Source organism: Pristiophorus japonicus, chromosome 4, assembly GCF_044704955.1.
Source record: "Pristiophorus japonicus isolate sPriJap1 chromosome 4, sPriJap1.hap1, whole genome shotgun sequence".
Lineage (NCBI taxonomy): Eukaryota > Metazoa > Chordata > Chondrichthyes > Pristiophoridae > Pristiophorus > Pristiophorus japonicus.
The window spans coordinates 182,583,732-182,609,578 of NC_091980.1; the positions used below are offsets into that span (position 1 = coordinate 182,583,732).

Here is a 25,847-nt window from a genome sequence, read left to right on the forward strand (position 1 = left end):
GAATCTCCATCATTCCTCCCACAACAGCCAAACAAGCACACACCACAGCCACACACGCTTTCAGTGCCTCTGAGCTCCCTCTCTCTCTGTCTCCTCTTCTGTGCATTTCATGATGACCCTTGACCTCCTGAATCGCGGGAATCGAGCGTTGTCATGCCGTTGCTAAGGACATCCACACTTTACAGCAGAAGGTCAGAAAAATGTAATGCTTCTGCCCATTTGATATCGCTCGCAGTAACGCCCATTTTCAAAAATGTAAACTAGGTATTTTGAGAATGGGCGAGAAGCCGGCGGTCTGAAAACCCTTTTTTAATGCCTACGCCGCGATAAGCTCAAAAGTGGAGGTTCTAGCCCCAAGGTCTTTGGAAGAGGTCAAAACAGGGCTAAGGAAAGTCTGCAAGACAGCTGGCACTGTAACTGATCCGAGATAAATCCTTACACTTGCAGTTTCCACATTTTGTTTTGAAACTGAGCTTTTAGTCCAAAACATTTTTTTTTAATTGATGGCACCAGATACTACAACCTTGTGAACTCTTCTACAGACCAACATGGTCTTATACTTCTTGTTCTGGTTCTCTAGTTCAGGTCTACCTCGAGTTCAGGTCCATCTTGAAACCAGTGGACAATAACAAGCCTTTGGATTATGTTCCTTTATGTACAGCTAAGGCAGGGATAAACAAGCCATAGAACATAGTTTGTTAATCCTTCGGGAACATACGTTATGCAAATATAGCTTTATGTTGGATTATGAACAACGCAAGATCCTGTTTTAATTTCCTGGCCCAGATATTGCGGTTGGAGGCTTCCTGCGGGCACATGCCTCCGACCGAAATGTTTTTTATGAAAGTACCTGGAGTACCGGGAGGAACGTAGGCTTGCGCCCCCGAGGCCCAGCTTCACAGTCCAGCGTAGGGGCTCACGTATTCCAGGTGCATATGTGTAGCCTGGGCCAACCAATGAAAATGGTGTATCCCCAGTCACATTTTTCTATCTTTTAAAACTCTTACACTGATAAAAGCAGACCTTATGCCTGCTTTTATCAGGCGTAAGAGTTTGAAGGACATTTGCTGGGCGAGTTGGGCAAATAGCCCAAGTCTCTGCCCGTGAAGGCCCTTGTCCCGGGGATGCGTTGGTATTGTCAAAAGACATTTTGACAATTTGCAAGTGCCGGTTTTCGGAGCATGCACATTGCGCACTGAGAACCAGCACTTGTGGGTCCTCTATGGGTTCGTGCGCACATTGTACACGCCTGTAGAGACTGCGATTTTTGGCCCCGTGTATTTTTCATGTCCCTTGTGAGTATAGCATGCCATGTTTTGTCTCCCCTTGCTGGAATCCATGCCATGTTTTGTATTTCTCTTGTCGGGAAGCATATCATGTTCTACAATTGTTGTTTCAGCTTGATTTATCTCAGATGGATGCATTTTTTTGTTTTGATCATCTCTACACACCTGCATAGCTTGAATGTTTAACTGCTTCCATATTCCACATCACCAGCCTGCCCAGCTGATGATCTGAGAGTGTGGCTAAATGTATTAACCAGGTAGAAACATAAAACATCCTTGGAAAGAAACTAGTTAAATTTAGTACTGCTCCCGACTGCCTCATGATTTGAAGTAGGTCTCGGGGTTGACCATGATTGGATCATGGGATGGGGAGACATCATGCTTTCCTTTGACTCTTTAGGAGAGGTAAATCATTGAGGTCAAAGTACTTTTTCCTCAACCGAGTAAGTAAGGAAAGATAATTTGATGTAAAATGTGAAAAGTTCTACGTGATTATACTTTCAAATGTTCACTTAGTTTTTTTTTCAGAACCCTGTTTAGCTTCTGTTTTTCCCACAATCCTGAATAAATCTGGTTGAATCTCCTGTTTTTGTCACCCCGCCAGGTGCTTACACAATGCGTGACATACTGAGGAAAGCAGATGTGTTCATTTGTTGATACTGTTTTATCACGACACAAAATTCTGTCACGTGTGATATGAATAAACAGTGATGGGGAGAGGAAAGAGAATGCAAAAACAACGCACAAGCACTTAGGCTAAATAAATTGAATGCCCAACTCTTAACTGCAGCTATATGAAGATACATAAAAACGCACTGACTCAACATAACCATTTCCCCTTTATTTTATAAAGAATGTGCTTGCTCGCCCTAAGAGCAAATGAGCTTATTGGCAAATGATAACAAAATGCTGATGCAAGAGAGATTCGCAGAGAGAGTTGAGTGCTTCTAATTCAATTCATCTCTTGCACTGTAGCAAAAATTAGTCTCAACATTTTATGTTCTCTCCTTTTTGTTCTTTCATTCACTGACTAATGGGTACATGCCACATTTGCACTAAATGTATGCTTTTTTACCATCTGTGTTTGGTCTATGCAGCATTTCTACCGATTAGTGTCATCTGAAAATTGATGTCCTCCTGCAATGAACAATTTGTTAAAACCTGATCTTTAGGGGAAACTGATGGTTCGGTGAGTTTGCTGCCTGCCTGACAGGTTTCGGACCTGGAATCAAACCCAACCCAGACTGATAGTTTCTTCTGTCTGCTGGCCATAAGTCTGTCAGGGTCAATGCAGTTCTTGGTGGCTATGGGCTAACGGCACAAAACTGGTCCTAATTTGGCAAATTTAAAGGCAACAGAATGGCTGGTGGGAATTGGGAAAAATGTAACAATAGTAGGGCAAGCTTTTCTGAGTCTAGAGCTGAGAGGCTGTGTTGGGAGTTCAGTAACGGAAGCTGGACTTACAAAGTGTTCTATTCCCTGCCACTGACATCCATCACCGTGACGATTACAAACAAAAAAATACTGATCTTGCACTGAAACAACAAACATAACATTATCTAAAACTTCATTTTTGCCTCAAAATTTCTCCTGTCCTCTGATGAAGGCACTCCCTCAGGCTCAGGTAAGGATTCAAAGGTTCGGATACCTTTCCGATTTCTGGCTCAGATGGCTATTCGTTTTATCCATGAGCATAGACAATGAGAGGCTGTTTGAACTTTGAGATCCAGCTGTGCCCAATCCCAACTGTAAGGACTTGCACGTGCACTAACATCAAGGGCCAATGGCGAATTATGGGGAGTGGCCTCTAGCCAACTACCAGTTACAATCTGAGATCAGCTGGTCAACAGAAACCATGGATGCAATGTGAGACCCCCAGATTTGAGTGCCCCATCTGTAGATTTACCCACTGAGTTATGCGGAGAAGCCAGCTCACACTTCAAGAATACAGCTAGGGATAACAGATGGCAAGCTAGTTAATTGTTACTAAGACATACAACTGGAATTCCAGACTACAGCGAGTTCTAAAAGCTTATGTCGCAAGTGAATTCCATTTCTCATTGTCAATTTGTGCGTGACTGATGTAAGAGATGAGAGTGATACAACAACAACAACAACTTGCACCTTAATGTAGTAAAGCGTCCCAAGACACTTCACAGGAGCGTTATAAAACAAAATTTGACACAGAGCCACTTAAGGAGATATTAAGATAAATGACCAAAAGCTTGGTCAAATAGGTAGGTTTTGAGGAGCGTCTTAAAGGAAAAAAAAGAGGTAGAAAGGCAGAGGTTTAGGGAGGGAATTCCAGAGATTTGGGCCTAGGCAGCTGAAGGTACGTCCACCGATGGTTGAGCTATTATAATCAGGGATGCTCAGGAGGATAGAATTAGAGGAGCGCAGATATCTAGGGGTTGTGGGGCTGGTGGAGATTACAGAGATAGGGAGGGGCGAGGCCATGGAGGGATTTGGGGAGGAGCGAGGCCATGGAGGGATTTGGGGAGAGGCGATGCCATGGAGGGATTTGGGGAGGAGCGAGGCCATGGAGGGATTTGGGGAGGGGCGAGGCCATGGAGGGATTTGGGGAGGGGCGAGGCCATGGAGGGATTTGGGGAGGAGCGAGGCCATGGAGGGATTTGGGGAGGGGCGAGGCCATGGAGGGATTTGGGGAGGGGCGAGGCCATGGACGGATTTGGGGAGGGGCGATGCCATGGAGGGATTTGGGGAGAGGCGATGCCATGGAGGGATTTGGGGAGGGGCGAGGCCATGGAGGGATTTGGGGAGGGGCGAGGCCATGGAGGGATTTGGGGAGGGGCAAGGCCATGGAGGGATTTGGGGAGAGGCGATGCCATGGAGGGATTTGGGGAGGGGCGAGGCATTGGAGGGATTTGGGGAGGGGCGAGGCCTTGGAGGGATTTGGGGAGGGGCGAGGCCTTGGAGGGATTTGGGGAGTGGCGAGGCCTTGGAGGGATTTGGGGAGGAGCGAGGCCATGGAGGGATTTGGGGAGGGGCGAGGCCTTGGAGGGATTTGGGGAGGGGCGAGGTTGTGGAGGGATTTGGGGAGGGGCGAGGCTGTGGAGGGATTTGGGGAGGGGCGAGGCTGTGGAGGGATTTGAGGAGGGGCGAGGCTGTGGAGGGATTTGGGGAGGGGCGAGGCTGTGGAGGGATTTGGGGAGGGGCGATGCCATGGCAGGATTTGGGGAGGGGCGAGGCCATGGCAGGATTTGGGGAGGGGCGAGGCCATGGCAGGATTTGGGGAGGAGCGAGGCCATGGAGGGATTTGGGGAGGGGCAAGGCTGTGGAGGGATTTGGGGAGGGGCGATGCCATGGAGGGATTTGGGGAAGGGCGAGGCCATGGAGGGATTTGGGGAGGGGCGAGGCCATGGCAGGATTTGGGGAGGAGCGAGGCCATGGAGGGATTTGGGGAGGAGCGAGGCCATGGAGGGATTTGGGGAGGGGCGAGGCCATAGCAGGATTTGGGGAGGGGCAAGGCTGTGGAGGGATTTGGGGAGGAGCGAGGCTGTGGAGGGATTTGGGGAGGGGCGAGGCCATGGAGGGATTTGAAAACAAGCTTGAGAATTTTAAAATCGAGGTGTTGTAATTTTAATTACAGTGGACCAAGACTAACCAGGTGAAAACTCTTTCTACCCAATCACAATGCTGCATGAACTGTACCAACTGTTACTTTCACCTACCTGTCCATTCAGAAAGAGCGAATTAATGCGTGATTTTCACTCGGGTGACCATATTGCTAATATTACACTCGTGAAAACACTTTATGCAGTCTACACATATTAATATGGCACAAGTCGGGTTCTAAGTGCATTGAGCAATAACCATTATCTCCAAGTTTATCCGATCCTCAGTGTAGTTCTTTATAATTATGTTGAGAGTTCAGTTCAGAGCTCTAATATTTCCAAATAACATCAGGCTCCTTGTGACAATTCTGGAAGGTCAGTATTTGGGTAGTCTTTGGATGCATTGCCTTTCTGAGCAATGCTTTCCTCCATGGTGGCCAGTTGTCAGTGGAAAAAGCTTACTATGCACTGCAGTTTTGATGCCTGCAGGGCTTTGAGCAGTCGCTTTATTCCTTAGATCAACACTGAAAACAGAACAACTCCTCGGATCCTATCATACATTATGTACCGTGCAATGCTGCTTATCCAAACACTCTAGGATAGTGCCATATTTGCAAAATCAAAGGGAGCCTGACAGTTAATTGCTGTGCAACCGCAGGCAGGAGCTCCCATAACCCTACGTGTGCAACTACATTTAGCTTCTCCTCGAATCATAGCTGAAAAAGCTGGTAAGCACTTATTTATTCCTTGCAAGCAATCTCAAAACTTGTCCGACTCCTGCCAATAAAAACAAGCTAAGGACTTGGGAATGAAGTTTAGCTCCCTTCAAAAATATAAATGAGATATTAAATGATTACACTTAGGGGGAGAAATTGATTATCACCCAGTTTGGGGCGGTAACTTTCGAGAGGCGGGAAACCAGCACCAGGCACTAAAGTTTCCCCCTTGTCAAAAAATTCGGATTAGCACTCCAAGAAGGAAGTGGAGCACTAAATCAAGCTCTCCACTTCCTTCTTGGAGCACTAAATTAAGCGCTCCACTTCACCAATCATATGCCAAAACTGACCTCCCCCTGCCTTTTAAAATACCATAATAAAGCTTTGTTCTGCAGCACATGTTGTAGCTGCAGCAGTGTGAATAAAGCCATGAATAGAGCCTAGCAGAAGAACTTAAAAATGAGCTGTTCCAGGCACTAATCAGACCCACAAGCACGCTCAAGTGACAATGCAACTTTTCAGAACAAACAAAAGCGATATATTTGATTTCATTATCTCATTGTCTAGTAAAGCTATGATCCATAATTAGCATCACCTCTCGATGCCGAGCCACCCCTGGCTTAAGGATCTGTCATCATCATCATCATAGGCGGTCCCTCGAACGAGGATGACTTGCTTCCACGAGTTCACAGGTGTTTCGATGAAGGACCTGATGTTCCAGTCCTGAACTCCAATTGAGGGGGTGGAAGATGCCTGTGCATGGATTTTTTTAACGTGTGATGACCATTGCACATCAGCCACCACGGGCTTGACAGAGCTAGGTCTTGGTCCAGTGGCAAGGATTAACCAAGACGACTGGAGACCTGCTCTGCTGCACGGACCTAGAGTGCACAGATATCGCAGTGTGGGCTGGCCCGTACTGCCCTTGGGCCCTCGGCTCTTCTGGCCCTGTACCCTCAACTGTCGCACCTCCGCCACGATCTCTCGCCGCTCCTCCACCATAAACATTCATCGCATCTCACCACAAACACTCGCCGGTCTAACACAAACAGCACTGTGATAATGACCAAAGAATCTATTTTTGTTATGTTGATTGAGGGATAAATACTGGCCCCAGGACACACGGGATAACTCCCCCTGCTCTTCTTCGAAATATGCCATGGGATCTTTCATGTCCACTTCAGGGGGCAGACAGGGCGTCAGTTTAACATCTCATCTGAAAGACTCCCTCAGCATTGCACTGGAGTGTCAGCCTAAATTATTTATGTACTCAAGTTCCTGGAGTAGGACTTGAACCCACAAACTTCTGACTCAGAGGTGAGTGTGCTATCCACTGTGCCACAGCTGATACTATAACACCATTTACGTACTGAAACGTCCCAAGGCGCTTCACAGGAGTATTATGCGATAAAGATTTGACACCGAGTCGCACAAGTAGAAATTAGGGCAGGTAACCAAAAGCTTGGTCAAAGAGGTAGGTTTTAAGGAGCGTCTTGAAGGAGGAAAGAGAGGTAGGGAGGTGGAGAGGTTTAGGCAGGGAGTTCCAGAGCTTAGGGCCCAGGCAACAGAAGGCACATCCACCCATGGTTGAGCGATTATAATCAGGGATGCTCTGGAGGGCAGAATTAGAGGAGCACAGACATCTCCGGGGTTGTGGGGCTGGAGGAGATTACAGAGATAGGGAGGGGGCGAGGGCCATAGAGGGATTTGAAAATAAGGACGAGAATTTTGAAATGGTGAGAGATTGGGAATTGTTGGTGTTGAATTGTGGGTGTCCTTGTACACAAATCACTAAAAGTTAACAAGCAGGTACAGCACGCAATTAAGAAATCAAGTGGTATGTTGGCCTTTGTTACAAGAGGATTTTGAGTACAAGAGTAAAGACATCGTACTGCAATTATATAGGGCACCTGGAGTATTGTGCACAGTTTTGGTCTCCTTACCTATGGAAGGATATACTTGCCACAGTGCAGCGAAGGTTCACCAGACTGATTCCTGGGATGGGGGATTGCCTGATGAGGAGAGATTGAGTAGACTCAGTCTATATCCGCTAGAGTTTAGAAGAATGAGAGGTAATCTTATTCAAACATACAAAATTCTTACAAGGCTTGACAGGGTAGATGCAGGGAGGATGTCTCCCCTGGCTGGGGAGTCTAGAACCAGGGGTCACAATCCCAGAATAAGGGGTCGGCCATCCAGGACTGTGATTAGGAGAAACCTCTTCACCCAGAGGGTGGTGAATCTTTGGAATTCTCTACCCCAAAGGGCTGTGGAGGCTCTGACTTCAAGACAGAGATCGACAGATTTTGGGATATTAAGAGAATCAAGGGATATGGGGATAGTGCAGGGAAGTGGAGTTGAGGTAGAAGATCAGCCATGATTTCAATGACCTGTATCTATAGCCTGGCCACCAATTGAAGAGCCTGTCTGATTGAAAGTCAGTGCAGCATAGCAAAGGACAAACAGCAACCCCTCCACTGCTGTAGTCAATACAACTGTGTGGAGCTGAATCAGTTCATAGAATCATAGAAGCATACAGCACAGAAGGAGGCTACTCGAACCGTCGAGTCTGCGCTGGCTCTTTTGAAGAGCAATGCAGTTAGTCCCACTCCCTGCTCGTTCCCCATATCCCTGCAATGTTTTTTCTTCTGAGTATTTATCCAATTCCTTTTTGAGGGCTACTATTGTATCTGTATCCACCACCCAACAGGCACTGCATGCCAAATCCTAACCACTAATTGCGTAAAAAAAATTTTCCTCTTGTCGGCTCTGGTTTCTTTTGCCAATCATCTTAAATCTGTGCCCTCTGGTTATCGATCCTTCAGCCATTGGAAACAGTTTCTCTTTATTTACTCTCTCTAAACCTTTCATGATTTTGACCACCGCTATCAAATCTCCTCAGCCTTCCCTGCTTCAAGGAGAACAACCCGAGCTTCTCTAGTCTATCCACATAACTGTAATCCCTCATCCCTGGAACCATTCTAGTAAATATTTTCTGGACCCTCTCCAAAGCATTCACGTCCTTCCTAAAGTGTGTTCCCAGAATAGGACAATCATCATCATATCATCATAGGCAGTCCCTCGAAATCGAGGAAGACTTGCTTCCACTCTAAAATGAGTTCGAAGTAGTGTTCATTTTCAAACTTGGAAAATCAAATGGTCACTAAAATATTTTTTTTTGCTCTCCCGATTACTGAGTTCATCCAGTGATTAGCTGAGTCAGAGAGACCAGGAGGCCTGCAGGTCCAATCGCTGGTCGGTGTTGAGTTCGTTGCTATCAGCAGTTGGATGTTGGAATTGGTTTTAGTGCCTGGAGTTAGAAGGGGGATAATTGGTCCTGATGTCCTTTCCTAATGGATATCCAGTGAATGTCAGAAGGTTATTTTTTACTGTTGTGAGTATTACAGCTGAGACTGATCCTGTTCTAATACAGCATCCGCACGTGTCACAGGATAGTGATAAGTAGCCAGCATATCATTTATATTTCCCTTCTCATTTCCATGGATTGTCTCATGTCCCAGCTGCCACTCTGGAAGAAATCGGCTAACTCAGCACTGACTGGTGAGTGAGCCAGGGGCCTTCCCATTCTGTGCAGCTCAGATCCTGATTGGTCAACAAACTTAGCAACAGAGAAGCTCCTGAAAGAATGTAGTTTAAAAAAATTTCATCAAGCTCATATATTACACAAAATTGAAATGAGCTCAACGAAGGGTTAGAGAAAAAATCAAATGAGCTATCAACTCTACATTACAGTGATGATGGATTGATCACTGCATCTGATTGTTCCGTAATACCCAATTGTTTCTCAAAAACTTGCTAGGTGAGGATTTTTTACAGTAAAACAAGGCAGAAGGTGATGCCGACACAACTCTAGCACGTGATACTTGTGTGAAGTAATTATTGATGGAACATTAATGAGAAAGCAGTGTCCTCTTCAAGATGACCCACTAAAATATCATCTCTTGTTAAACTGAGGGGCACTGCCTCTTGCTTACAGATTCCAGCGGTCGCCAATCTGCATTTCAAGGCTTCTAAATCAAAAAAGAAGGAAGAGCCAGATTAGCTCAACTCAGTAAAAATGGGATTTTAAAAATAGGAGTCTTCCATTTTGAAATGGTTGCTATGTGGCCTTCATGAGCTGGGATTGCACCATCAGACCACTAAGTTCCCTCTTTAAGGCCCTGGTCCAAGTATATAAAAGCGCTTTTATATAATTGCAATGCTGTGGTCTCCTGACACGGGTCGTGTGGAGTCGATATAATCCCAAGCATAAATCACCCAACCTATCTAGCTCCAGCAGCAGAGACCACTTATTCATCGGTGTCACGATCCGTTGGAATTCTGTTCACTGCCCTCGGGCTACAATCACAATGATGCAGGGATGTTATTTTAGTCAGCTTCTCTCTATTTCTATTTCTCTTTCTCTATCTGTCTCTATTTCTTTCTTGCTCATTTTCTGTCGCTCCTAGAAGCTGATGACTATAATGTTAAAAGCGCCCTTGTGACCTTTCTTTGCCTTTCCAGCTTTGACTTAGTAAATCAATCATAAATGTGGTGGAGCGATCATCTTCTCTGCCTCTGACCCTACCTGCCCACACTTCTGCGCATTTTGGGTTTGTCACCTCTCCTTGAGTCAGCATTAAGTACTTTGAAAATGTTTCTTTTAAATTGACACAAAACAGAAAACTATTAAAAAAGCAAGTCATGGAAAGGTTTGGTTTTCACTCACAGGTAACAGCATTGCTAAGTAAATTAAAGTGTGAATTGTCTCAACACCCACACTGGACATCGACACCCACCAGCAGACTCGTACAGAAGTCTTCTGTCCTCATAGCAGGTCAGAACAAGTTCTATGACTTAGGACATGGATGACCCCTTTGACAAACTCTACAATTCTGTCAAGTTATCTTTCAACTTTCTTTTATCTATTCTATTCAATAACTGGGCATGTGGCCTATTTCATTGTTAAAGAGCAAATCTTATCATCAGTGACCAAGTTAAGTCATTTTGATTTAACTGATGCATGTTTGAGCTTTCTTCAGATGTCAGTGATTATTTTACAGAAGTGCTACCGAGTCTGACAGCGGAGGACGCTAAACCAACATATCCGCAGCTGAACTTATAGGGATGCCGGAACACTCCTAGCTTGTATCTCTGTTGATGTTAATTTGATAGTTTGTCGGATTCAATAATTTCTACAACTCAGTTCCTTCGATGATGTCATCTGCAATAGAAAAATAAAGGAGAATGCTCATAATGATACATTTTTTTAGGTATTCTGGGGAAGGTGTTGCCTTGGTATTCTCGTCTCTTTTTCAGGTGGATGTGGGCTCAAGGCTTACTCTTTGACTTGAGCACATAATCTAGACTGAAACTCTAATGCACTACTGAGGGAGTGCTGTATTGTTAGAGGTACGTCTTTTAGATGAGACATTAAACCAAGGTCCCCAGTGATTCACTTGGACAAAGAAGTCCAGGGAGTCCTCCTGGTAAACATTTCCCCCTCAACTATCACCATCAAAAAAATCAAATTAACTAGTCATTCTTCTAAATTGCTGTTTGTGGGAGCTTGCTGTGTGAAGAATGGCTGCCATGTTTGCCTGCATAAATATGATTAAAATTATGTATTTGCGTGAAGTGCATTGAGGCATTTGAGAGATAAGATAAGGCATTGTATAAATATAAGCCTTTACTTTAAGGTGGTATTGAGACTCCCTTTTTAACTGTGAAAATAATTGAGAAAAAAATCAGGATGTTTAATAATTTGCAGGGGGTGGGGGGGGGGTGACGTTGAATGAGTCTTTTAAACACTTTGAATTTAAAATGTGACGGACTATTTTCGAAGACCGTTTTTTTCTTCATCTTCTTTGTCTTTCTTGATAACAAAGAAATGGCAGACCAATTGAACAAGTACTTTGGTTCGGTATTCACGAAGGAGGACACAAACAACCTTCCGGATATAAAAGGGGTCAGAGGGTCTAGTAAGGAGGAGGAACTGAGGGAAATCCTTATTAGTCGGGAAATTGTGTTGGGGAAATTGATGGGATTGAAGGCCGATCAATCCCCAGGGCCTGATGGACTGCATCCCAGAGTACTTAAGGAGGTGGCCTTGGAAATAGCGGATGCATTGACAGTCATTTTCCAACATTCCATAGACTCTGGATCAGTTCCTATTGAGTGGAGGGTAGCCAATGTAACCCCACTTTTAAAAAAAGGAGGGAGAGAGAAAACAGGGAATTATAGACCGGTCAGCCTGACCTCAGTAGTGGGTAAAATGATGGAATCAATTATTAAGGATGTCATAGCAGCGCATTTGGAAAGAGATGACATGATGGGTCCAAGTCAGCATGGATTTGTGAAAGGGAAATCATGCTTGACAAATCTTCTGGAATTTTTTGAGGATGTTTCCAGTAGAGTGGACAAGGGAGAACCAGTTGATGTGGTATATTTGGACTTTCAGAAGGCTTTCGACAAGGTCCCACACAAGAGATTAATGTGCAAAGTTAAAGCACATGGGATTGAGGCTAGTGTGCTGATGTGGATTGAGAACTGGTTGTCAGACAGGAAGCAAAGAGTAGGAGTAAATGGGAACTTTTCAGAATGGCAGGCAGTGACTAGAGGGGTACCGCAAGGTTCTGTGCTGGGGCCTTAGCTGTTTACACTGTACATTAATGATTTAGACGAGGGGATTAAATGTAGTATCTCCAAATTTGCGGATGACACTAAGTTAGGTGGCAGTGTGAGCTGCGAGGAGGATGCTATGAGGCTGCAGAGTGACTTGGATAGGTTAGGTGAGAGGGCAAATGCATGGCAGATGAAGTATAATGTGGATAAATGTGAGGTTATCCACTTTGGTGGTAAAAACAGAGAGACAGACTATTATCTGAATGGTGACAGATTAGGAAAAGGAGAGGTGCAACGAGACCTGGGTGTCATGGTACATCAGTCATTGAAGGTTGGCATGCAGGTACAGCAGGCGGTTAAGAAAGCAAATGGCATGTTGGCCTTCATAGCGAGGGGATTTGAGTACAGGGGCAGGGAGGTGTTGCTACAGTTGTACAGGGCCTTGGTGAGGCCACATCTGGAGTATTGTGTACAGTTTTGGTCACCTAACTTGAGGAAGGACATTCTTGCTATTGAGGGAGTGCAGCGAAGGTTCACCAGACTGATTCCCGGGATGGTGGGACTGACCTATCAAGAAAGACTGGATCAACTGGGCTTGTATTCACTGGGGTTCAGAAGAATGAGAGAGGACCTCATAGAAACATTTAAAATTCTGATGGGTTTAGACAGGTTGGATGCAGGAAGAATGTTCCCAATGTTGGGGAAGTCCAGAACCAGGGGTCACAGTCTAAGGATAAGGGAGGGGTAAGCCATTTAGGACCGAGATGAGGAGAAACTTCTTCACCCAGAGAGTGGTGAACCTGTGGAATTCTCTACCACAGAAAGTAGTTGAGGCCAATTCACTAAATATATTCAAAAGGGAGTTAGATGAAGTCCTTACTACTAGGGGGATCAAGGGGTATGGCGAGAAAGCAGGAAGGGGGTACTGAATTTGCATGTTCAGCCATGAACTCATTGAATGGCGGTGCAGGCTAGAAGGGCCGAATGGCCTACTCCTGCATCTATTTTCTATGTCTATGTTTCTATGTTTCAAACTAAAGATGAAGCAACTGCCCCTTCAGCATATGAAGATTCCTTAGTTCGACTGCTGAAGGTCTTGGGGATCTTCTCAGAACATTGTCAACAATGTATATGTTGTCTGAAATATACCCATTCCCCCTCCCAAACCCCAACCCCAGTAATTATTGCACAGGCAAACCACAAAATGACCAATACTGCGATTACAAAGCGACTGGTCAACATGATGCACCATCTACTTTAATAGAGCAATGTATTGTTTGAAGTATAAATGCTGCAATTCCTTTGCTCCAGTATTTCTCTTTAATAACACACATCATTGTACCGATGAAAAAGAAAATTTGCAAATGCTGGAAATTTTTAATTAGACAAGAAAATGCTGGAAATACCCAGAAGGTGTGGTCAAGGTTCCCACCTACAACATTACCGTTGATCTTTCAGTGGTGCATTCCCAGCATTTTCTGTTCTTGTACCACATTCTTTGCACTGTTGCATGCAGTAGATTAAAATAATGATTGCTCTGTCACAACATAGACGTTTAAGAGCTGAATCCATTGTCCAATTGTTGGCAAATTGTCAAGTGCAGCATTACCAACACTTGCAATTTCATTAATGAGTTATTCATTTTGCACTCTCATTTGCAGTGTGCCTGATAGAACAGAGAGAGCCAGTCTCCTCGTAAATCAAGAAAGCAACAGGCAAAGTGAATAACTTATTAATGACATTGTGAGTGTTGACTAACACGCAAAGTCTTACAGTCAGTGGATATATTAACACCCTCAGGCCGCAAGATATTCAAGGCCTACTGTGTTAGAACACACATCCATACTTTCTGTGCAGCTGCTAATGGGCTCTATCACTATGGAAACTTAACGTGTATCGGTTAGTCCGAAAACACCCATCTTTTTGTGGCAGCTTCTTTTTAGCCAAAATATAGCACTTCCTTTCTCTCTCTCTCTCATTTCTCCAGCATCTAAATGCACTTTTTTAGTAATTGTTTAATGTCTCTACAAAAATAGCTGACAGAGGAACTTGAAACAAGCACATTAAGTGTTTGTACGCTATGGTGTAATCTCAGGGTTCAAAACCTCCTTTCAGTTTTGCAAACAATTTTTGTGCTCTTCTTCCACTTTGCTTTTGCCATTGCACTTAGCACACTCAATGCTTGCGTCACATCATATCTAATTCCACTTCAGTAATAGCTACAGTTTTTAATTTAAAGCACGTTTATCAAAATTGATAATAGTAGATACTTGTTTTCTCACACTGTCTGTACAAGTGTTTTTTAAATCTTAATATAATAATTCATGTGTATTATTTTAAACAAGACCTAGTTAAACGAGCAGCAATGCTCAACCTTCCCCTCCATCCCTAAACCTTTAACGTGTAAAGGTTAAATGACAGTGCAAATATACAAGACTGCTCAAATGTTTTGGATTCTGTCTACCAAACCAATTGTTTTGAGATAATCCCTCGCCCACTTTTCAATCAGAACATTTGGTGTTGACCATCTTGTGGAATTGCTGTGATGTCATTGCAAAAGCACTTCTCTCCCCATTCCTGAAGAACGATACACTCCACGTTTTTCAGTAAACTTTTGTTAACGGTCATTAAAAATGGGACTATTTAAACGTTTTACCTTCCTTAACAAGCAGTGCAATTAAAAATGTCCTAACAAAGCTTGCCGAGAGTCTTGTAATGACGTCACAAGCTGGGGCTTACTTCCAATCCATTTCCGGTTCCACAAAATGTCACGGTTCAAATGCTGTGCGCTGCTGCAGGTCCTCAGCTGAGGAACCAGAGCTAGTGTTGTGCAGGCAAGCGTCCAATCCATGGAATAAGGTCGATGGCGAAACAAAAGCCCACCAGTCAGCATTCCAGTTCTCCCCTCACGATCCTGGAGTATCAGATCCCTTTACAGTGCTTCTTTCTCCCTCTGTGAGCTTCTGCTGAGCTTCATCTCTGCCAGTTGAATGTATCTGATCACATTTGTATCTGTATTTAAACAAGAGTAGAACAAGAGTAAATATAGCCCAGTTTCCACTGCTCACACGCATATCTATACACTGTTTTACTTTAGGTTCTAAGGTTCCCCCTCGTAAATAAGGTAGAAAAGGTGGTTAAGAAGGCATACAGAATACTTGCCTTTATTAGCTGAGGCATGGAGTACAAGAGCAGGGAGGTTATGCTTGAATTGTATAAAACACTCGGTAGGACACAGCAGTTCTGGTCACCACATTACAGGAAAGATGTGATTGCACTGGAGAGGGTACAGAGGAGATTTACGAGGATGTTGCCAGGACTGGAGAATTTTAGCTATGAGAAAAGATTGGATAGGCTGGGGTTGTTTTCTTTGGAACAGAGGAGATAGAGGTGTATAAAATTATGAGGAGCCTAGATAGAGCGGATAGGAAGGACCTGTTTCCCTTAGCAGAGGGGTCAGCAACCAGGGGGCATAGATTTAAAGTAACTGATAGGAGGTTTAGAGGGGATTTGAAGGGAAATTTCTTCACCCAGAGGGTGGTGGTGAGTCTGAAACACACTGCTTGAAAGGGTGGTAGAGGCAAAAACCTTCACCATATTTAAAAAGTGCACTTGAAGTACCTTAACCTACAGGGCTACGGACCAAGAGCTGGTAAGTGGGATTAGACTGGATAGCTCTTTGTCGAGCGGCATGGAAATGATGGGCTGAAATGGCTTCCTTCCGTGCTGTAAATTTCTATGATTCTATTCTTTACATGTGACTATGCTGCATACAGATTCCAGGCACCAGCTGCCCTTGAGTACCGCCCAACTGGCCAGTCGTCAAGTGTTAACTTAGACAAGACCTGCCGACAGGCTAATTCACCACTTTCGCTGTTATAACTGAGCATGGTGCTGCCTTCATTCAACTTCCACCCATATGCAAATTCAAGCAGGGGGTTAATGGATAGTGAATTGCAGCAGGCATTCTGGCTGGGTTTCCCTCCTCCCCTCTCTGTTGCTGGGTCCAATTAGATCACCCCAATTGTTACCCTGACTGATCACCTACCTCATTCACAGATCAGGGATCAAACCTGGAGTCTTCCTTGCTTGGACTCCATATCACCTGGGGTAGTGCATTACCCACCAGGTCATCACAGTGCCTTTCACGGCGTTGCTGGGGTTGGGTGTACTACACATGCTGTCTGCTCCCAGTCTTCCTTTGAACCCGTGGTTTCAAAGCATTAAAACACAGGAACAAGGAAGGACTAAAAGACACAGATAAATTTAAAGAGCCATCTTCTTTAATAACATTAGTGGATCTCCAGTGATGCTGCTGAGAATGAATTGCAGGTAAGTTCAATGTGCATTATACATAGAAACAAAGAGAGATCAAAGGTAACAAGCAGACCTAGAACGTGGAAAGAATTGGTTAGAGATGTGTCGAGGAACAGTGAAGTGTCATCAGTTTTGATTGGTCAGTTTTTTAAATGTTTTTTTTGTGCTACGAGCATACTTAAATTGCAATGAATGCCATAAGCAAGAGTGTATTCCATTAGTGGATGTAGACCTGTGTACCAATGCAAATGAATACATCTCCCTTTAGAATCATAGAAATTTACAGCACAGAAGGAGGCCATTTCGGCAAATCGTGTCTGCGCCAGCCGACCAAGAGCTAGCCAGCCTAATCCTACTTTCCAGCTCTTGGTCCGTAGCCCTGTAGGTTATGGCACTTTAAGTGCACTTCCAAGTATCTTTTAAATGTGCTGAGGGTTTCTGCCTCTATCACCCTTTCAGGCAATGAGTTCCAGACCCCCACCACCCTCTGAGTGAAGACATTTCCCCTCATATCTCCTCTAAACTTTCCCCCAAGTACTTTAAATCTATGCCCCCTGGTTGTTGACCCCTCTGCCAAGGGAAACAGGCCCTTCCTATCCACTCTATCCAGGCCACTGATAATTTTATACACCTCAATCAGGTCTCCCCTCAGCCTCCTCTATTCCAAAGAAAACAGACCCAACATCTCCAATCTTTCCTCATAGCCAAAATTCTCCAGTCCAGGCAATGTTCTTGTAAATCTCCTCTGCAACGTTTCCAGTGCAATCACATCTTTCCTGTAATGTGGTGACCAGAACTGCACACAAAATACTCCAGCTGCTGCCTAACCAGTATTTTATACAGTTCAAGCATAACCTCCTTTGTCTTGCATTCCATGCCTCGACTAATAAAGGCAAGTATTCCATATGCCATATGCATATGCCTTCTTAACTACCTATCTACCTGGCCTGCTACCTTCAGGCCTGCACTCCAAGGTCCCTTTATTCCTCTACACTTTTCAGTGTCGTACCATTTAATGTGTATTCCCTTGCCTTGTTAGACCTCCTCAAATGCATTACCTCATGGATTGAATTCCATTTGCCACTGCTCTGCCCATCTGACCAGCAGAGGGGTCAACAACTGGGGGGTATAAATTTAAAGTAATTGGAAAAAGGTTTAGAGGGGATTTGAGGGGAAATTTCTTCATGCAGAGGGTTGTGGGGGCCTGGAACTCACTGTCTGAAAGGGTGGTAGAGGCAGAAACCCTCACCACATTTAAAAGATGCTTGGATGTTCACCTGAAGTGCCGTAACCTGCAGGGCTATGGACCTAGAGCTGGAAAGTGGGATTAGGCTGGATAGCCTCTTGTTTGCCGGCATGGACACGATGGGGTGAAATGACCTCCTTCCGTGCTGTAAACGTCTATGATTCTATGATACATTGATATTTTCCTGCAGTCCGCAGCTTTCTTCTTCATTATCAACCACGCAGCCTATTTTAGTGTCATCTACAAACTTCTTAATCATACCCCCAACATTTAAGTCCAAGTCATTGATATATACCACAAAAAGCAAGGGACCCAGCACTGAGCCCTGCGGAACCCCACTGGATACAACCTTCCAGTCACAAAACACCCATCAACCATTACCCTTTGCTTCCTGCCCCTGAGCCAATTTTGGATCCAACTTGCCACTTTGCCCTGGATCCTAGGGGCCATTACTTTCGTGACCAGTCTGCCATGTGGGACCTTATCAAAAGCCTTGCTAAAATCCATATACACTACATCATACGCACTGCCCTCATCAACCCTCCTGGTTATGTCCTTGAAAAATTAAATCACTGCCTTGATTAATTCATGTCTTTCCAAATGAAGATTTATCCTGTCCCTCAGGAGTTTTTCCAATAATTTTCCCACCACCGAGGTTAGGCTGACTGGCCTGTAATTACTCAGTCTATCCCTTTCTCCCTTTTTAAACAAAGGTACAACATTAGCAGTCCTCCAGTCCTCTGGCACCACACCTATAGCCAGAGAGGATTGGAAAATGACGGTCAGAGTCTCTGCTATTTCCTCTTTTGCTTCTCTTAACAGCCTAGGATACATTTCATCCAGGGATTTAGCCATTTTCAAAGTTGCTAAGCCCTTTAATACTTCCTCTCTCACTATCTTTATCTCATCCAATATTTCACACTCCTCTGCCCTCATTGCAAAGACTGCATCGCCCCTCTCTTTTGTGACAATGGATGCAAAGTATTCATTAAGAATCCTGCCCACATCTTCCGCCTCCACACACAGATTTCCTTTTTGGTCTCTAATAGGCCCCACTCTTTCTCTAGTTATTCTCTTGCTCTTAATGTATTTATAAAACATCTTTGGGTTTTCCCTGATTTTACTTGCCAACATTCTTTCATGCTCTCTTTTTGCTTTCCTGATATATTTTTTAATTGCAACCTGCACTTCTTATACTCCTCTAGAGTTACTGCAGTATTAAGTTCTCGGTTATAAGCTTATCTCTCATAAGCTTCCCTTTTTTTCTTTAACCTGTATGTCCCTTGATATCCAGGGGACTCTAGATTTGTTAGTCCCACTCTTTTTTTTATGGGAACATACTTGCTCCGGACCCTCAGGAGCTCCTCCTTGAATGCCTCCCACTGCCCTGACACTGATTTATCATCAAGTAGCCGTTTCCAGTCCACTTTGGCCAAATCTCATCTCAGCTCAGCTAAATTGGCTTTATCCCAATTGTGAACTTTTATTCCTGCTCCCCCTTTATCCTTTTCCATAACTACCCTAAATCTTATTGAATTATGATCACTATCACCAAAATCCTCTCCCACTGATACCCCTTCCATCTGCCCCTCTTCATTCCCCAAAACCAAGTCCAGAACCACCCCCACCCTTGTTGGGCTTGTTACATACTGGTTATAAAAGTTCTCCTGAATGCATTTTAGGAATTCCACACCCGCTGTACCATTCACACTACCTTTTTCCCAGTTAATATTAGAGTAGTTGAAATCCCCCACTATTACAGCTCCTTAGTTTTTGCACTTTGCAGCAATTTGCCCACAGTGCTTCCTCTCAGTATTTCTAAATGGCACTGTTCAAAGTGCTGTGCATCAACATTTCTTACCAGATTTCCATGGTGCAAGGTGTTTCACTGAGCAAAAGGAGTCCATGGAGGGGCTAGCAAATGCAGGGACAACAATACCTGTCTCTATCGGCCAATATTCTGGGACACACATTTACAGACCCTTCCATCTGTACCTAAAACTTTCAGAGGAGGTCTGCCTTCACTGCCTCTGCTTCACAAGGCGCACTGCTACACAGTTCTACCATCTGCTGCAGGATGACCTTCAAGTAGCATGTGGAAAAAAGAAAAAAAAAGACTTGCGTTTATATAGCGCCTTTCATGACCTCAGGATGTCCCCAAGTGCTTTACAGCCAATGAAGTTAATGAAGTGCTCAAGTCACTTGAATCCACAATCTTGTGATTCAGAGATGAGAATGTTACAAATGAGGCACACCTGACACCGATGGAACCAACAGGACGGCCCGTCTGACAGAAGTGAACGTTACCACAGCATGAAGCTTTCACACTGGCAGATCTTTCCAAGCTAACTCAGGCACAGGTGTCTAATCAAGTCATCTGCAGTGCACATCTATAGCAACCAAGTGACTGGTGCTGTGTTTGCAAGAGCCAACCTGAACTCCCTGTGGAAAGGAGACATCAGCTGCACAGAGTGCAGAGCTTTCAACGAGAGGTCTGCTTTGCTGAGTCAATCATTTTAAGGAGTGCTGTGTGCTGGCGACCAATTCTCCCTCATCTGGTGAGAGTCTCGCTTGAGAGACTTGGATCCCCTATGTGCAGGGAATGTCCCGGCTATTTGTGGCATTTCTCTACCAGGTATCCTTTTATCATTTATAGCACAGTCAAAACGCTCTATAAAATCTATCGGGCCAACTGTTTTAACAACAGAGGGCTAATATTACCATTATGAATGCTGAGATAGCTATGCCTCCATGGACGTTTCTTACTTTTGTTTTTTTTAGTGACAAAAAGCAGGAGGAAACACTTGGATGTCCCACAGACTGGCAGGGGGAGAAGATGGAAAACTAAATTCAGGAAAAGGAAGACAGAGAAAGAGGGGAAAAAGTGGATTAACAAGAGGAATGAAGAAGTATTTAAGGACACTTTGTTATCCATGTGCTAGATGGAAATTGCAGTTCTTAGCCATGTTTATTTGTTTGGTGTGTGGTGACACCTCTGATACACAGTTCCTGAGTGATAAGTTCACACCCAAGATTCAACCATTCTTGCTAAATGTGGATGAACACCTGTGTGTGGAGAGCAGGTCACGAGAGCTTGATCATAATGCAAAACAGAACCCAAAGTAGCAAAAAAGGGTGATTCAGGGCTGATTTGCTACCACAAACATTGTGAATGTAGACTGTTCGGAATAAACAAAAGTCCATCTTTTCTGGTGGCTTACATTTATTCCAAAGGCAGTAAATATGGAGCTCCAACTAGTGCAGATGCTACTGGGCTCCACAACTGAATACGGTTCAAAACAAAGCCCCCTACACAATGGCTGACATGCTGTGTCTGCAGGCTACCCACTGAAGGGAACACTATTTCAAATATCCCTGAAAACAAGAAGAACTTTAATACAAAAAAGAACTTTTAATGATGGCTATACCATCTTAAAATGCAAGTTGAGAACAAAGAATACGGAGGAACATTTTAACAGACATTACCAATATTTAAAAAAAGCAGTTGTAGCCATGGACAAATCTGTAGTTGCTATGGAATCAGTGGAACCGACCAGCACTGTCTTGAGGTAAGACCCTCATTAAACTGCAACAAGATGACATAACCCCACTAAACTTTGAACCCATCATGAACAACAAGGGGAAAAGCCATGCTTGAATGAGCCAATGACTGAGATGTACATGTGAATGCCACATGAAGAATCAGAACCAAAAAAATATAAGAACTGACACAAGACTAGGGGCTCAAAATTGGTGAAGGCCAAGGCCCGCCCAAGTGCTGCCCAAAGGACTGCCGATGGCCGCTGAGAGACCGGGCGGTACTTCGCCAGGAAGATTCCTCTAAAAGAGGTGGCAGTACCTTCCAGCGGCCAAATAACAGCTTAAGCCATCAATCTGGCTGGCAGCATGTGGAAGATCCCAATCTTGGCAGCAAATGCGATTGTCGCCCAAGTGCCGCCGAGGATGGAGTCGGGCCCAGGGAGGGTGGATGACCTGAAAATGAAAATCACCACCAAAAAAAAACATCGGAAGACCTTTAGGGTTGCCCATACAGGTAAGACGCTGTAAAAAAAAAATTAAGAGATGTTCATTAACCTTTTTTTGCAGGTCTCCGTACTTACCGTCGGGGTTAGACCTGTCTCCACGCAACGGTCCTTCCCCCTGCTGCCGCCGACTCCCGCCTGCACCAAACTGGCAGCTCAGTGGGCGGGAGGATACTTGCACTACTTGGCCACCAGCAGCCGTCAGCGGGCGGTTCCCGGCAGTTCTCCCCTCCTGCCGGCTGCAGCTTGAGTGGAAACTGGCACAGAGGGGAGACCGGCTGCAAAACCCGGCGGCAGTCGGCGGCATCTGGCGGCAGTGGGCGGTAAGGTCACCAATTTCGGGGCCCTAGTTTTTTTACTGCAGTCAGCGAGGAAAAACGTGTCCTGGTCTAAAGAAGAGAAGACATCTAAATAATTCAGCGGACTTCGAGTGACCGATGGCTTGGCCAACTGGGAACTTGAAGACTCCAGGACAGATCTAGCTGTGGTTCTTATTCATTCGTGTGTTAGTGCTTAAATAAAAGATCTCTGTGACAGAGATATTGTTTCTGTTAAAGTGGATTCAGGTCTACGAGCCCTACTCTAACACCAAATGTGCGAGGTGTGAAAGTCAAAAATAATTCCTACACCGCAGACTCGTGCACTTTGGAACACACATTTCTGTTTGCCAGTTTTAAGCTTCTCTTTAGATGGATATGAAAATGAACAAGATAAACTAGCTGAAGAGAGGGTGAAGGTAGGACACAGATGGGCTGACAGCTGCCAGCTCCTGCAGAACTGGATTCATTAACAGAAATTCCTGTCTCTGGATTTGACTCTGAGCATCAGAGGGTACCAGTTAGGATCTGGAATTCACTGCCTGAAAGGGTGGTGGAGGCAGATTCAATTGTGGCTTTCAAAAGGGAATTGGATAAGTGCCCAAAGGAAAAAGATTTCCAGGGCTACAGGAAAAGGGCGGGAGAGTGGGACTAGCTGAAACTCTCTTGCAGAGAGTCGGCACAGGCTCGAGGGGCCAAATGGCCTCCTTCTGTGCTGTAACCGAAATTGCCCCTTTCCTTCAGGCCTGTTACCACCGCAAATTGGCGGCCACGCTGCGGAGTGGAGTGGCCGTCGACTTTTTGTGGAATGGCTGCTGCTAGCCCAATTGCCCTCCAGAGTTTTCCTGGTAGTGCCCCGGTCCCCCTCTTGCCGTTCTTCTGCTGCCGATCGAAGTTAAGCATGTCATCACCGTGAGCACCGCCGATCTAACCCCCCGACGGCGACATTCCACTTGGAGAATCTTCGGCTCGCCCAGCGGTGCCAAAACAACATTTTCCCGGTGGTCCAGTGAGGCTGTGGCCTTCTGCAGCGGCGGTGCGGTTTCTCTTAAAGAGGCGGGCTCACTGCCGTTGCCACTGTCATGCATTCAACTGTCATTGTAATCCATGTATAAACTGACCTAAGTTGTACACCGTGAGAACACTGACCACTAGGTGGCGAATTTGTGGGAGTCACTCCAAACCTGGACTTTCAGGTATAAAAGGAGAAGCTCCACCCACCTTCATCACTTCAGTGCTGGCAAATAAAGGTAACTGGTCACAGAGTGACCTTCTCTCTAGTATCGGCCTCGTGTGCATTTGTACTGCATAGTAAGGACATATTATTGGCGACGAGAAACTGGGATTTAAACCACGCGAGCATGGCCACTAGCAGCACAGACGAGAGGTACTGTGTTGGTGATGATTGGGCGATTTTATTGAGAGACTACAGCAAAGTTTCGTCACTAAGGAATGGCTGGGACAGGATTCGGCCGACAAACGCAGGGCTCATCTCCTGACGGTTTGTGGATCCAGGACGTACTCCCTGATGAAGGACCTTCTAGCGCCAGAGAAGCCGATGGACAAGACTTTTGAAGAGCTCAGTAAGTTGATCAGGGAACACTTTAAACCGGCGAGCAGCATGCACATGGCGAGACACCGGTTTTACACGCACCGGCGGCGAGAAGTGCAAAGCGTTCCAGATTTCGTGGCAGACCTCCGGCGACTGGCGAGCCTATGTAAGTTCCCAGATGCATGCAGAGCGGAGATGCTGCGAGACTTTTTTATTGAGGGCAACGGGCACGCTGGGGTTTTAAGGAAACTGATTGAGACCAAAGACTTGACCCTGGAAACAGCGGCTTTGATGGCCCAGACATTTATCTCAGGGGAGAAAGAGACTACAATGATGTTTGACAAAAATCTTGGTTTAAATGCAGCAAATGGACGGGAATCAACATTGTTAACACGGCACACAGTTCTCCAGGCAGACAGGGACAATCGGACATGCCCGCGCATGTAGTCGAACCCAAAGGGGGAATTCAACAGAGACAATGGCTAGCTGAACGGCGATTCATGCCATCGCAAGGGACAATGCGGCCAGGAATGAGACCAACACCTGTTAATGGTGCATTTTTGGACAGTTACAGAGACAGTCAGAGACGATGGACTGGTAATGGACCTTTTGTTTCCAACAACGGCTCATGTTGGAGGTGTGGAGGCAAACACACAGCCAGAGCTTGCAGGTATTAGCAATATACCTGCAGAAATTGTAACGTCAGCGGTCACTTGGCGTGTATGTGCAGGAAGCCTGCAGCCGGGTTGATGTACGAGGAGGACGGGCCCGATGTAAGCCCTACGAGGCCAAATGGACACTGGGGGAAATCGCTGGAAGCTGAAGTTCAGAGAGTTTATGTGGAGCACATATACAGTTCATACACCAGGACGCCACTGATAATGATGAAAGTGCTCCTCAATGGCATCCCAGTATCAATGGAGCTAGACATGGGGGGCCAGCCAGTCCCTGATGAGTATCAAACAGTTCGACAAGTTGTGGGCGTCCAAGGCCAGGAGGCCAAAATTATTGCTGATTGACGCACAGCTATGGACATATACAAAGGAGATCATTCCGGTACCAGGCAGCGCCACAGTAGTCATGACCCACGAAGATTCAGAGAACAGGTTGCCACTCTGGATTGTCCCGGGGGACGGTCCCGCACTGCTGGGGAGGAGTTGGCTTGCTGTCATGAACTGGGAATGGGGCGATGTCAATGCAATTTCTTCTGTGGAGCGAGTATCATGCTAACAGGTCCTGGACAAATTTGACTCACTATTTCAACCCGGCATTGGAACTTCCATGGGGACCAAGGGAGTGATTCACATAAACCTGGACGCCAGGCCAGTACACCACAAGGCCAGAGCGGTGCCGTACGTGATGCGGGAAACGATAGAAGGCGAATTGGACCGCCTGCTGAGGGAGGGCATCATCTCGCCAGTCGAATTCAGTGCTCAAGACGGATGGGTCAGTCAGGATATGTGGCGATTACAAGGCCACCATCAATCGGGTGTCACTCCAAGACCAGTACCCGCTACCGAGAGCGGAGGACCTCTTTGCGACACGATCTGGTGGCAAACTTTTTTCAAAATTGGACCTGACCTCAGCTTACATGACCCAGGAGCTGGCGAGTGAGTCGAAGAAGCTGACCACCATCACGACACACAAGGGGTTGTTTGAGTACAACAGATGTCCATTCGGGATTCGCTCGGCCGCCGCGATCTTTCAACGAAACATGGAAAGTCTCCTCAAGTTGATTCCAAGGATGGTGGTTTTTCAAGATGACATCCTCATCACGGACTGCGATACTGAAGAACACCTCCGCAACCTGGAGGAGGTGCAACGCAGACTGGACCGGGTAGGTCTGCGACTGAAAAAGGTGAAGTGCGTCTTCCTAGCTCCAGAGGTAGAATTCCTGGGGATGAGGGTAGCAGCAGATGGGATCAGCCCTACTGTGTCCAAAACGGAAGCGATCCAGAGAGCACCCAGACACCATAACATGACGGAGCTGCGTTCGTTCCTGGGGCTCCTGAACTATTTTGGTAACTTTCTTCCCAAATTGAGCACGCTATTAGAGCCGCTACATGTGCTCCTACGCAAAGGTCGTGAATGGGTCTGGGGGGGACAGCCAGGAAAGGGCTTTTGATAGAGCACGCAATTTGTTATGCTCCAACAATCTGTTAACGCTATAT

The 25,847-nt window shown here is 45.5% G+C and overlaps 1 protein-coding gene across 1 annotated transcript in view; it reads right to left on the reverse strand.

Moving 5' to 3' along the window:
- Positions 1 to 15,027: 15,027 nt before the first annotated feature.
- LOC139262266 (tetratricopeptide repeat protein 9A) overlaps positions 15,028 to 25,847 on the reverse strand; it is a 153,262-nt gene continuing 142,442 nt past the window's right edge. Inside the window, exon 3 of the mRNA XM_070877411.1 lies at positions 15,028 to 15,213. Within this exon, the coding sequence (XP_070733512.1) occupies positions 15,134 to 15,213 (80 nt within the window). The 3' untranslated portion in view covers positions 15,028 to 15,133. The remainder of the gene's footprint in view (positions 15,214 to 25,847) is intronic.